The sequence below is a fragment of the Argiope bruennichi genome, chromosome X2 (genome assembly GCF_947563725.1).
Source record: "Argiope bruennichi chromosome X2, qqArgBrue1.1, whole genome shotgun sequence".
In the NCBI taxonomy this organism is placed as follows: Eukaryota; Metazoa; Arthropoda; class Arachnida; order Araneae; family Araneidae; genus Argiope; species Argiope bruennichi.
This window is the reverse complement of record NC_079163.1, coordinates 18540699-18554657: the sequence shown is the minus strand read 5'-3', so window position 1 is coordinate 18554657 and position 13959 is coordinate 18540699. Positions and strand designations below refer to the sequence as shown.

Here is a 13959-nt window from a genome sequence, read left to right as displayed (position 1 = left end):
AATCAAAGAAATTTATGAATGAGTCTTCAACATCAAGCCATTAAATACATCTATATGTACGAATTAATGTTCTTATTTTAGCGTTAATTAACTTACTGAATGGTAAGATGTGAGAATTTTCTCAGATTTTTATTTCATTTATTTGCAAAAGATTAAAAGGTAAAGATTAAAAGGCTGGTAAAGATTAAAAGCTGATTATACATTCCTACAATCAACTGTTCTGCAGTAAAATCGTCTGAGTGCGAATTTTTTTTAAAGTAAAATTCATGATGAATTAAATTCATCTAATACAAAAATAAATTTAATATTTAACTGCGATATTATAATGGCTATTAAAGCTCGTGTGTTTTGAAAAGTATATCTGTAAATACAAATAAATTAAAATTCGGCCCCTCTAAAAGTGGATGTTGCAAATAGACTGAAGAAATTTTACAATTTTTGTAAATATTTTGAAAACTATTTCGGGCATGAGCACAATCTTTTAGATTCCAGCATTTTAGAATGACAGTTTTGCGCCTAGGCAAAAATTTTACAATGTTATAATTTACTTTTTTCCCAGATTTATGTTTAAAAATTCATAAAATATATTAAATTAGTGATATTTATGCGATTATTTCATGATTTTATGAAATAAAATAATTTTCATTGAATGAGTGAATTTTTTTGGAGAAATATATTATAGTTTTGAGATTTCACCAGAAAAATCATTTAACATTATAGAGTCATTTTTTAAAGCCCTATAACTCTCGAAATTATCACCAGAAAACCATAAAATTTTAATAAAGGAGTTAATTTCATGACGACGATTCGATGTAGAAAAAATAAATGATCATCGCAATGGAAAAATTTCGAAATAGTAGTTAATTAATTCAGTTAATTAGCTTGTTGATTGGAACAAATCTATCTTCCGCAATCAATTCCATCGATACCAAATTTGTGAAGATGCGATGATAAATAAAGTTATAAACGGCATCTCCCCCCCCCCTTTTTTTTACGGCAGTGCAAGTTCAAGATGTGGATGGAATTTTTGTGACCTGGAATCTCATTTTCTTACGATGAATATTTCTTTACAATTTGGTAACTTAGAGAGATATATTCTTTGCAGCTTCCTTTGACACTAATTTTTTCCTTGGATTTGATTGTTTGTCAGAAACTTATTTTTAATAAGGGCTTTTGCTCAGTAATTCCTAGCTGCTGAATTCATATTTTGCAGTGACTTCTTTCCATTTTATCTTTAGGGTAGCCCTTTCTAGATAACTGAACTGCAAATTTCTTAAAAAGCGGAAGAAGATGAAAAATCCATAAAACACGCAGATGCGTGAAAGAACCACATCTTTGATTTAAAATGTTTATATGTTCGAAAAGTTTTATTAGTGCACTTTTATTGGATGGCTAAAATTATTTTATTACATTACAATAAGTAATATACAGAAAAAACACCACACCGCTGCTTCATTAACATTTCAATTCCTTGAAAGAAAGGGATATGAATACGTAAAAAAAAGTTTGGACATAAAAGTAATCTTAATTTCCTTAAATATGTAAATAAAAACGTGTTTATTTTTTTAGAGTTACCGTGTTCACAGACAAATATAAGCAATTCCAAAACATTATTTTTTAGAAACCTGAATCGTGGTGATGAAGGAAAATTAAAAAGGTTTTACAAAATTTTTGGGGCAAAAATTTTTTGCAATAAAAAAATATTTAAATGAATTATCATTGGTGATTTACTACATGATATTGAAACTTACAAAAGCTCAAAACAGCATAGTAAAGAAGATGACGGAAAGCTGAAGTCATTTAAAACCTAACACACGTGCTTTTACAAAGATATATAAAATTATCCCTAAAAAGAGACGATTTTCTCTCTGTATAAACAAGCAGAAGGAAGGAAGACAAATAAATAGGGGAAAAATATTTCCCCCATATTATTAGCAGTTTCCTAAACTGAGATTTAAAAAAAAAAAAAAAAAAAAAAAAAAAAAACTTTCCTGCAAACGTTAGGATCCATCGAGACCCGCTGAGAGATAAAAGTTCAAATCTAGAAGGAAAACAATCATATAATCACAGAGGAAGTCATACAATCATCATCATTCTTAAAAAAAATAATAAACTTACCAGACCCTTACATAAGGACCAATAAAAATAAACAGTTTTTTTAGGATTTTTGACGATGCCATACACCTTGTTGAGTTATGCCTGACACGTGCAATTTTTACATTCTTGTTTCCCAAAATTTTATATCGAAAAAATCTGATAGATGGCAATAAGCATGTAATAAGGTCTTCAGCAAGACAATCAGAAGAACATTGTAATCATGCCAGTTGTACAGCAGAAGGCAAAATGCGCATTATAGCTTGTGGAATTGTGATTTAAGTTAAAAGACGTTATTGTTTAAGAATATGGAATGTAAAACTCCAGCAATGAATTTCATTAAGAAATAGATGAAACAGTTTATAGAAATTGGCAGTGTCGAGCATCGTCTCGGAACCAGCAGTTAAGTTTCAGCGATGTGACAATCATGAAAATTTCTGCTGAAGTCCCATCGTTACTGATCGTAAAATGAGCACGGAACCGCAACTTCCGAACAGTTCATGATATCTTGCACAAGAGACTAAAGCTCCATGTTTACAATACATAGATATACTTCATTGAAGGGATGCCATCCCTATTCATTCCCATAGCCATCCCTATTTCACAAGAGATTGCATGATATCTCCATTTTGTTGTTCAATATTCTGAATGTCGAACATTATGAAGATATCGTAACAATATTAATGGCTATTTTGTAAGTATGAACTAACTTTTCATTCGTTAGGGTTTGTGAATTATTACAACTGTTGATTATGGGGCAGTGAAATATCTCATACTGCTGTTGAACTGTAACACGATTCAGCAAAAATTAATATTTGCTGCATCAAAAAAGGAAAAGGAAATTAAAGGAAAAGGAAATTATCAAAAAAGGAAATTATTGACTCTTTCTTCTTTCCGAAAAAGCCATGAACATTTAGATGTAATGGATACTTTTATTATCCCGTAGATCAAAAGATATGACTTTTCAACAGGACAGTACACCTCGACATCAGTTAATGTCTGTGCTCAGCTGTCTCAATAATGTTTTCTAACAGATGGATTGGTTGAGATCATCCAATGCCATGACTTCCTCGATTTCCACTTTCTTGGATTTTTTCATAAGAGATTATGTCAAAAATTTGCTCTTAAAAACACTGGTCTTGATGAAAAGGAACTCAAAGAGAGATTAATAACTACTATTCATCTCGGATGCTTTTAAATACATGGAATTAAATCGAATATCGCGTAGATATACTACTAATAACCAAGGGATATTCTTCCTTGGTGATATGGAGAATTGGGTGACTTCCAATTCTCCACATTTTATATTTTTATAATTACTGCAATTAATAAAATATTAACATGTGTTTATGATGTTTCAGATTAGGAAAGGAAAAGATTTTAAAATAAAAATAAATCACAAATTTAATATTTATATCCTTTGAGAATCTATATATATCCTTAAATAAAATACTTTTAAAATCAAACATGTATTAGAACAATGGTTACAAAACAATGAAATTCAACATTTTTAAAAGTAATAAATACCTAATCATCACATCATTCTCCATTTCTTTGTTAAGTTCTTGCAATCTTTCTTCAGGAATTGATCTATAAGAAATAAATGATACAATTTTATATTCCATTTCCCTTTCACCAAAGAAATTATAATTTTTTAAAGGAGCAATGAAAATTCCTTCAGCTTTAAGAAAGGGAGAAATCAGATTGTAAGTGAATGAAACTAACACAAAAAAATTATACATTAAAAATATATTTAACCTAGTTTTTTAAAAATGTTTACAAATTAGTATGCCATTTAGAAATTAGAGTTTTCTTCAAAATGCCACCTTAAAACTTTTACATAAAATAGCATATAATGGTACCGTATTTCGAATAAAACATAGATCTAATTAAAATCTAACAGATCAATCTAAAAATTTTTAGTGGTACGAAAATTATTGAATTGAAAAAAAATAACATCGAATGACAATTTGAATACGTTTTTCAAAGCAATAACATCCAAATGAATAGTATATGTGACAAAACACAATATAATTTTAATGAAAAAAAAATTACCTTCCAACTAAAGCAGCTGTATTTGTATAAATTATAAATGAAGCAACTGCTCCTAGTACTCCGCCTATAGCCAGTGAGCCAGCAGCATCATAAATAGGCAATCCAGTGTATGATGTCAAACTCATGCATCCAGCAGCAATAAAAATCCCAAACACTGCAGCTATGTCCTCCAATAGAACAACATTCACACTGGGATCTCTACCTCTTAAAACTATTAATGCAAAAGAGGAGTATAACAAAAATTCCATGATTACAGTTCATACACACAAAATGTAAAATTTGCATCAATTAGACAATTACTCATTTACATCTCATCCTAAATAACCCTAATTTTACTTCATGTAATGGAGCAAATCAATACAAAATCATTTATAAAAAAAGACAGACAAGAACTTGTGGAAGAAGGTGGAAAAAAATATTCTTCAAAACAAAATTGAAATGTTCAATATACAAAGAATGATTTACACATTGGCATAATATTATAACTTCAGATAAGAAAAAAAAAAAAAATTATGGTATTTTAAATAAAGTATTATCTACTGCACTTAAGCACAAACAAGCAATTCTTCTATTAAACAATATGGTAGAACTGAAGGCGTAAATCCAATTATGGAGAAGAAATTCTTTTTTTTCCTTCTTTTAATTTCATTGAAGATATTTAAATATTTAACCAAATTTAAATTCAATGAAAAACTTTTACATGCTGCATATTAAAAGCCATTTCTCAACAAGCAGCTAATACATTATTATTAGTCTAATACACAGCACATAACATCCAGTTAAAAAAACTATTATATTTTTATTTAATAAAGAATATTATATAGTTTTTCTCCCTTTTATGTATGCAGTGCAAGATAATAACAAGGGTTTTTTTTTTTTTTTTAACATACCGAGATTTAAATGAAATTTTAATAGCAAAGGAAATGTGTCAGTAGAAACTGTAACTGAAATAAAAGCCCAAATAGCTGTAAGATTTTTTTTTAACCAAGTGTCAATGTAACATTTATTTCACTAATTATCTTTCTCTCCTTACAATTAGTTCTTCTCATTTCTATGAATTAAATTTTTTAAAAAAATAATTTGATAAAAAACATCCCTTACTTAATATGAACTGTTTTATTTTTCATTAATTTTAATTAATTATACAAATAAGAATAACATTATAATTAAATCTTATTATAAACTCGACGCTGAACAAATGGACATTTTTAATTTAATTAAGGGTCGTCTTTTTTCATGCGTAAATTTCATTTCTTGAGAAATAACTGCTCGTTATCCCCTTCCCCTTTTGTCTTAAGTAATTTATTTATTATTCTTGCTTTCAAGTGTTGTCAGATATTTATGATTGATTTTTGCTTTACTTTGACCACTGGGAATCGATTTAGCAAATAAAATATCAGTGATTAATAACAAATGCTAGTAAAAATGTGAACACCAAAAAACTCTTTATATACTTTAATTTAATTTGACTTGTTTCATTTTGTAACAGATTTTTCATTCACTTAATAATGAGATAGAATTTTAAAATTTTGCACACATGCGCTTTTTCTTGGCAATATAATATTTTAATATTAGAACTTAATTACAATTAATCAAGTAATTAAATTAAAATTTTAATTTTATACCAGTGTCATAATTTGGAAGAATCTGAAAAAAAAAATGATTTCAAAATTCCAAAATATTTATGAGTCATTAATTAAGGACTAAAGAGCAGAAAATAATTTTAAAAAATAGGTTTCTACTTTTCAATTTCTAAAAACAGTTTTTATTAAATTCATTTCAAAATCCTGCTTTTGAGCAACTTCAAAGTGATTACAAACACTACAAAAAAATTCTCTGACTAAAATTAGAACATTTCCCTGACTTACAGCTACTAATTATATTAGTTTCTTGCCCTGCCATCCATTCAGAATCACTGTATGTGTACAGTGTTATTAAAAATACTTTTACGAGTTATTTAATATAAAAAATAATGCAATTTTATAAAATTTAATTTTTAAAAGATTGAATGAACATCCTAAAATAACTATTAAAGCAATATATTACATTTCTTACATAGAAAAAATACTTGAAATTTTAACAAAACATTTTACTTCTTAACCTGCATAAGAATTCTCAGAAACAGTAAAACTACTCTTTATAGTACAAATTAAAATTATTTCAACAGTAAAAGTCATCATGATCTTCACTGAAAATTTTAAAACAGATAAAAAAAAATAACTAACTAGTGCTCTTTACATAACTATTAGAATTACATGCTGTAGCATACATATAAATACAGCATAATTATACACAACTAATAATATATATTTTATTAAGATTTAAACAAAAGAAATTGCCAAATATTACTTTCAATCTTTTTCTTCACCAAATCATACAAAGTTATTTGCTCTAACCATAAACTTGTGTCTTTATAAATGAACAAAAGTTTTTTTTAATTCCCATTTATTATTATAATTAATGTTAGATGTAAGTTACTAATTTAAAATTAATAACTCTAAGTGACAAATGCTTACCTATTACAATTAAAAGTGCAAAACATTACAAAAAATAATTATTAATTTAGAAATTGAAATATCAATTATTAAAATACTAATAAAAACAGTTAAAAACAATCAGTCCTTCTTTAAGTGAATTAAAAAGTTTGAAAAGCATATTTTTGCAAAATTTTGAGGCTTGCAATTCCTTTCTCATTTCTGAAAATATTTTATTAGGCTGTTTTAAGAGTTTTTTTTCTTTTTCTTCTTTTTTTCTCCCTTTTAATTATTTGAGATGATACTCTGATTCCCCCTTTTTTTTCCTGTTAACTTTTTGCCTACTTCCTTTTCTTCCTTTCTTTTCTTCAATTTATAATCTTCATATTTGGCTCGATAATTCCTCATACTTAAAATCAATTGTTTTTAATCATCAAAATTACTTATTCCACTGTTTGTTTGAATACAGTCATAAACACTTCTTGCAATGAGTATTCTTTCATATTCTCACGCAGACAAACTTTATTCATAGAAAATCGTCTCTCAGCATTACTGCTGCCATGAAGAAGTATCATTATCATCTTTAACAATATGGTATCATTGCAATGCTTTGAGTTGAGAGCAGGTCGAACCAAAAGTTATGCATTCTATTCTTTAAAATGTATTAACCGATCTTTCTGAAAGTTTCAATAGTGTTTCTTAGAAACATTCACCTATTTATTAACCTTCTTATCCTAACGAAATTCCAAAATGTCACCATACTCTTGAAAGAGAGCCGTCCCAGGTTGCTGTTGCTATGATTGTTTTGAAAACATCAGGCTTCAAACAGAAATGATAGCGCGAAATCGATGATCTTGCGTTCTCTGATTTTTAGATATTTTTATGAATCTTCCAGACTTTTCCTTAATTTCCTGGTTCTGCCACCAGCCTGAATTCTGTTCTAAGCTACAGATCTTGTACAAATGGGACATGATTTATCGGACAATTAGTTTGTTAATTTTATTTAATTATTTGCATTCATTTCATTTTCCCAGTCTAAATCATAAGATACATTTGTAAATTTGAAGTTCTAAAAGGTATAGCTAAATAGAATACTGTAATTTAGCAGAGCTTATATACACACCTGTGATATATTTATTCAAATATTTACCATGTATGTACAAAATAAAAACATTTTTTGATAATAACTTTTAATTTACAGTGAGGCGGCAAGCAGGCTAATAATTCAATTTGAAAAAGAGAAAAATAAAAATAAAAAGAGATGTTAAAAAAATTTAAATAATATTAAAACATGCTAAAATGAAGGTATAAAAATACATTGAACATTGAATAATATTTAAGAGCCTATGTTCAGGAAATGAAACAAATGTAAGTAATGTAATACATACATTTAATATTTTCTTCTTGATTGTTATCTGAAGCTCTCAATGAACCAATTTTTACTACCCATAATTTTTTCTCTTAATCTTAAACAATAATTTAGTTTATAAAAAAATTAATTCAAAGTATACACTGCATTCTAAAGTTCAAGGGTTTTTATTTGTGCGTATTAAAGTATTTTACAAGAACTTACAAAATAAATCAATTACCACTACGTGCAAAATCGCCAAGATTATAATTTATTAAGGACAAAGCATAATTCTTTGCAATGCTTCTATAGAGATAACTACTAATTTACAGAAAGTCAAAATATTTTCACCAACTTTAAGTCTCTCCCTCCCCCAGAAAATTTGTGTTTTTAAAAAATCCAACAAACTTTTCTGTTGTAAGCAGGACATTATATACAAGCAAACAATAAATTTACATATTGTTCTATAACTTCCTATTGAAGAATAAAATTTAAGCTAAGAATTTAAAGACTTTTTAATAATTTCAAATTACATATGTTGAGCCTATATTCATTCTGATGAAGTATACAAATAAAAACATACCATACTGGAAAAAAGTCAATTCATCTCGTCTCGCTCCTCTTAACGTTTCCCTAAATGCTACAACTAGTGTACCTAATTTAAAAATATAAATTTTCTTAGGTACAAACTTTACCAGTAAAAATTTGTTTTCATTTTTAAAAAGTTATAAGAGCAAAAACAAATATACCTCCTTCAGAGATTAAAGAACCTCCTAAGACAACATAAGCCTAAAAATGAAAAGGATATCATATATTTCAAAAGCTAATTTATTAAAATTTTAATGCATACTTTTAGAACAGAAAGCAAAAATTGCTCACATTGATACAAGTATTCATTTCAAGAAACATTAGAAAAAATTTGTAAAGCTTACATATAAAAGTAATGTGACAGGTTAATTAAAGAGCTGAAATTTCGAATTACAAATATAATGAAAGATGTGGGCAAACAAGCAACTTTAAGTTTTATCAGACAATTTATATTTTAAATAAACATGTATTTTTACATGTTTATATAATTTTTATATCAAAGATACACCGACATTTACGGTTCATTGCAATAAGATATAATAATTTTTAAAACAAGTTATTCCAGGATACTAAACATCATGTCAAAATAAAAAAATTGAGAATTTTTTCAATACTAAACTTGCTATGCAATATGAATAGATTTTCCACATTCACTTCTGAAAATTAAATCATAAAAAACAAATTTTTCATGAAAAAATAAATCTTAATTTGATAAGCAATGAATAATTTTTTCAAAAACGACAAGTTAAGTATCAAAAATTGTTTATCACAAAATGTACTTAAGTAAATAACATTGTGCTAATATGAAACTAAGAAAATTATATTCACAACAAATACTTGGAATAAAATATATCACTTAGTTGAAATATTGAACTTCATAGTTTAAAGAAAACTTCCCCAAAGAATCTAATATAAAAAAAATATCAGTAGATAGATTGATATAATGGAGGAAGATGCATAACTGCATCAAGAACTAGAAAAATATGGATTGCTATGAGATATATATCAAATATAGTAAAAAAGTGTTACATCCATCACTATGGGATATATGTTTGCAATTGTTCCTCTTTGTTGGAAGATTTTTTTTGTGGAATCTTTCTCTTAATAAAGCTCCTTTTTATTTGAACCTGCACAGCATCTATACTTACTCTTCATTTCTGCAATAGTTCATCTTATTTTTGGCTAGATAATAGGATTACTAGATTTAGTGCAAATTTTACATTCAACAGGTGATTTTCTACAAAATTATCAAGGAGGAAAATGTATTTAGGACTCCTAATGAGTAAATATAATAAGGCTCCAAAAACATGAATAAGTAAATTCAGCACAGAATGAAGAAAAGGAACAGATCACAATGTTTTTCAATTGTTAATTTATATTATGTAAATTTTCAAACAACGTTTCAATCAGATTTTAAAAGATTAAACAGCAAAAATGATAATACAAAATCAATGAAATTGAATTTGAATAGGAGAGAAAGAAATATATATCCGAATTTGGAATGTAGTCCAATTCTGTAACGATAAAACAAAATAAAGAAGCTTAAAATAAACTTGAAGCACTTGAAAGACATTTAGAAAAAAACTAAAACATTTTAAAATATGACAAAATTGAAATTCTGATGAAAGGCAGAATGAATCCTCATATCAAGAATATCTTAAAAATAATAATTTGAATAAATTGATACATATGCAAAGAATTTCAAGCAATGCAACTTGAACACTATTTAAAAAAATTATATTAACATTCACAATAATTCAAAAAATATAGAAAATATATCACCTCACCCAATACAAAGATTCCATGGTTTCAGGATGCAAAATCCCATTGATTCCATGGTATACTGAAAGTCCAGTGCCAAGAAAAAATACTCCAACACCACTAATAAGAGATGCTACATAACGCATATTATGATACCCATACCTACAATGAAAAACATAGTTGATATACAGCAAACTGCATATATCCTTACAATAGTTTAATCAATTCTACTGTATGTAAATACATTGTTAGATTTAATGTCTTAACATAAGAAGGAAATATGAAAATGGTAATAGAGTCAAGAAAAATTACTAAATCAGAGAATTCAAGTATTAAAAAGTGTTCACATAAAAAAAAAGTATTTCATATTTTTAAGACATAATTTAGATTAATTTATTACACATCATAAAACATTGACATAGGTAAAATATCAACATCGTTTATTCTTATCACCATTACAACATGGAGAGAACCTAATGAGACAATTGTTTACTTTGGCTATATTTTTCTTATTTTTTTTTAATATTAAATGAAAATGTATTGATTTTTATAAATTGCTTGGCTGAAATCTTAAAGCAATCTGATCAGTGTTTTTTTAAAAGACATTTTTTTTTCAGTCCTCACTAGCACATATAAATGTATGCCAAGATAACAATACAAATTATTGACTTACCTATATATTTTTATATTTCAGAGTCTCAATTTATGGATTTACATATAAATAATTTTTTGATTATAGATTTTTTTGTATTTAAAGTTAATTCTACAAACAAATAAGTCCTATTTATAAATTACATAATAATGTACTTTTACTCCTTTATTTCTTTTTAAGGTAGTTGCGGATTTTTCTTTCTTTAAAAATTGTTCGTCAAATTCTCTTTTAAAATAAGTTTCTCGCATTCTTGACTGCAATTTCCCAAAGTTTGATTTGAAAGTAACGATCTAAACTTTAAGTGTTTCAGTAATTAAGTTAAAAATCTGCTAACATATCTGTGTGAGATAATCAAACTTCCAATCATAAATTTTGATAAAATTTAATATTTTCCCCCTATGCGCTCAACAGACAATTAATCGAAACTCTCTGACGACAATCACTAGTCAACAGCCTGAACATGAAACGATAAGACGGAAAATTAAGAAAACAGAGTGCCGTATTGCAGCACAAACTTCCAATCGATTAAAATTATGTAGAGATGGTATCACTTTGATTCTATAAAAGTGTTGAAGTGCAAGATAGCTGAGAAGTTTCGAGAATGACAACATGGACATGATGTCGTTTGAAATAGCTAATGAAGAATTCATAGTGGAATGACATTACGCATTCGAAATTCGAGGAGAATGTAGTACGCGCGGCAGCGCTGTATTTTTCTTACGCTTCTTTTTCACAGTTTCCTTTTATTACTACCCCCCCCCCCCCAATTTCTTGAAAATAATAAATTGCGGGAGAAAATCGCAGAGAAATGGAAGGGAAGAAAAACTGTTAAAAAACAAGAACTCTTGCCAAAAGCCGGGGAGTCGGCAGGTTTGCCAATAATTATACTTTTGCACAAGTGGTTGTGTAATGCTTTAAAAAACAACTTTAAATGAGGGTTAATGTCAGTGATAGCTCATGTGTAGCAACCATGAGGAGCACTAATTATTAATTCTGCAGTGTTACACATTATCTTTACTTCTTAATTCCTTTCTTTTGAATAGTTTATTACTTGTAATTCTGCACTACCCATTTTTTTCCCAATTTGGTAAAAATATAAATAGGCATGACAATGCCTTGTTAAATTAATAAATTTGCAAGAAATACAATTTTTTTAATTGTAAGGTATTAATGATTGGTTACGTACTGGATTATTAAAATCATTAATTATAAAAAATACTGCCGCGACCGGAACGATTCTGACTTAATCTTTAAGCGTGTTTCACTAATCTTGCAATTGTACAAAGTCTTGTAAATATGTTGTAATTAAATTTTCTTTAACTTAAACCTTGTTTTCTTAGCTCTAGCATATTTTAAATTAGGCAGGCAAATTTGTAGGTTAGGTAATTGAAACCAGCACTAACCCACACTTTCAATTGCCCTTGGACAACGTAATTTGAATTTAAATCCATTTTGATTTTATATCCAAAAATACATGAGATAACTAGAGGATGACACAATCATAATTTTATAAATAAAAAACCAGAAAAATAAGAAAAAACTTATTTTTTTAAAAAAAAACAATGAATTCTGGAAAATGGGCAAATAGACATTTACATACTGTTTCATAAAGCTGCTTTTCGTTTGTAAACCATCACTAGTATGCAAATGAACTTTAATGTACTTCAACAGACCTTTAAGGAGATACTTCACTTCAAAATTAAATACTGGTTTTATTAAAAGCATAAAAATGTAAGGAACTTCAAATAATGCTGCTAAATCACAATTTAAAAAAATTATGCTAACAAACATACCAATAAAAACATAAATATTCAAACAAATGTAATAAATATTTATAATATGGCTGCATTTAAAAGAAATAAAACATCTTCCCCAAGTTTCTTTTCTTATTTTTCAATTACAGGCATATGGATTAAAGTTTTCTGCTATTTTATTTAAGTAATTTTCTTTAAGCTATTAAAAATTTACTGGTACTGTCATGTACAATTAGACATTTTAAAAAGTTCTTGAAGCTTCTGCGATATATATAAATTTAAGCAAATGCTTTAATTTTTAAAATATGCTTTATATTCATTTTCTTTTAAGTAACAGTTGAGATTCTTTGTTTTCTGTTTACTTAATATTTTGAAACAAACCAAACTGTTCTAAAACTGACTTTCCTGCATGATAATTTATTTTAAAGTTACAAAAAAAATGAAACTTGAAATTTTATATCCAATTTAAATAGCATGAATTTGCACCTGACTCAACAAATTCCTGTATTATGTTATCAAAAGAATATTTAGGTGTTATGCTTTTTTTTTTTTGACAACACCTCTAGTAAAAAAAATCCTTTTTTATTCAGTTGAAGATAGAACTGCTCCAACATGGAGTTCGGATTGCATGACTAAGGACTAAATGCAGTGGAATGGTTTTCAAGCTAGAACATTGTCAAGTTCAATATACAAAAATTCACACTTGGAATAGCTCATAAATATGTACATATGAACCATACAATATCACAGTTGTAATGAATGCATTGCATTGCATTATTGCAGATATGCATAATATATAGATACATAAACATCTGATCATTTTCAAAATGATGTAGTGGAAGGAGGCGACAATGCATAAAAAAATTTTCTATAATAAGACACAAAACATTTTACACATTCGTGTAAATGTATAAATATTTACAAATTTTAAATAACAGAAGATATTAATAATTTACTTGGAAGACTTTCTAAACCAAATTTTTTCTAATCATCGACATTTTAAAGATATGCTCATTTCAAAACTAACCAAGAGAAAGATTTGAAACTATGGAGCCAAGGGTCAATTTTTTATACCAGATTTGGTGATAGTTCGAGAAAGAATAATGGAAATATCAATTCAAATTCGTTTTCTAAATCCATTTACATAACTTCAGAAAAAGTCTGAGTGCATGATTAATAAAAAACAAAATTCTTAAATATTTATACCAAGTCAACCATATATTTGTTATAATG

At 27.2% G+C, this 13959-nt stretch overlaps 1 protein-coding gene across 3 annotated transcripts in view; it reads right to left on the bottom strand.

Annotated features, from left to right (window-relative positions):
• LOC129960014 (proton-coupled zinc antiporter SLC30A9, mitochondrial-like) overlaps positions 1-13959 on the bottom strand; it is a 57232-nt gene that overhangs the window by 10763 nt on the left and 32510 nt on the right. For all 3 annotated transcript variants that reach the window (XM_056073015.1, XM_056073014.1, XM_056073016.1), the window contains 5 exons: positions 10347-10482; positions 8721-8760; positions 8555-8626; positions 4150-4360; positions 3622-3684 (listed from right to left, as the gene is read on the bottom strand). In XM_056073015.1, the coding sequence (XP_055928990.1) occupies positions 3622-3684; positions 4150-4360; positions 8555-8626; positions 8721-8760; positions 10347-10482 (522 nt within the window). The remainder of the gene's footprint in view (positions 1-3621; positions 3685-4149; positions 4361-8554; positions 8627-8720; positions 8761-10346; positions 10483-13959) is intronic.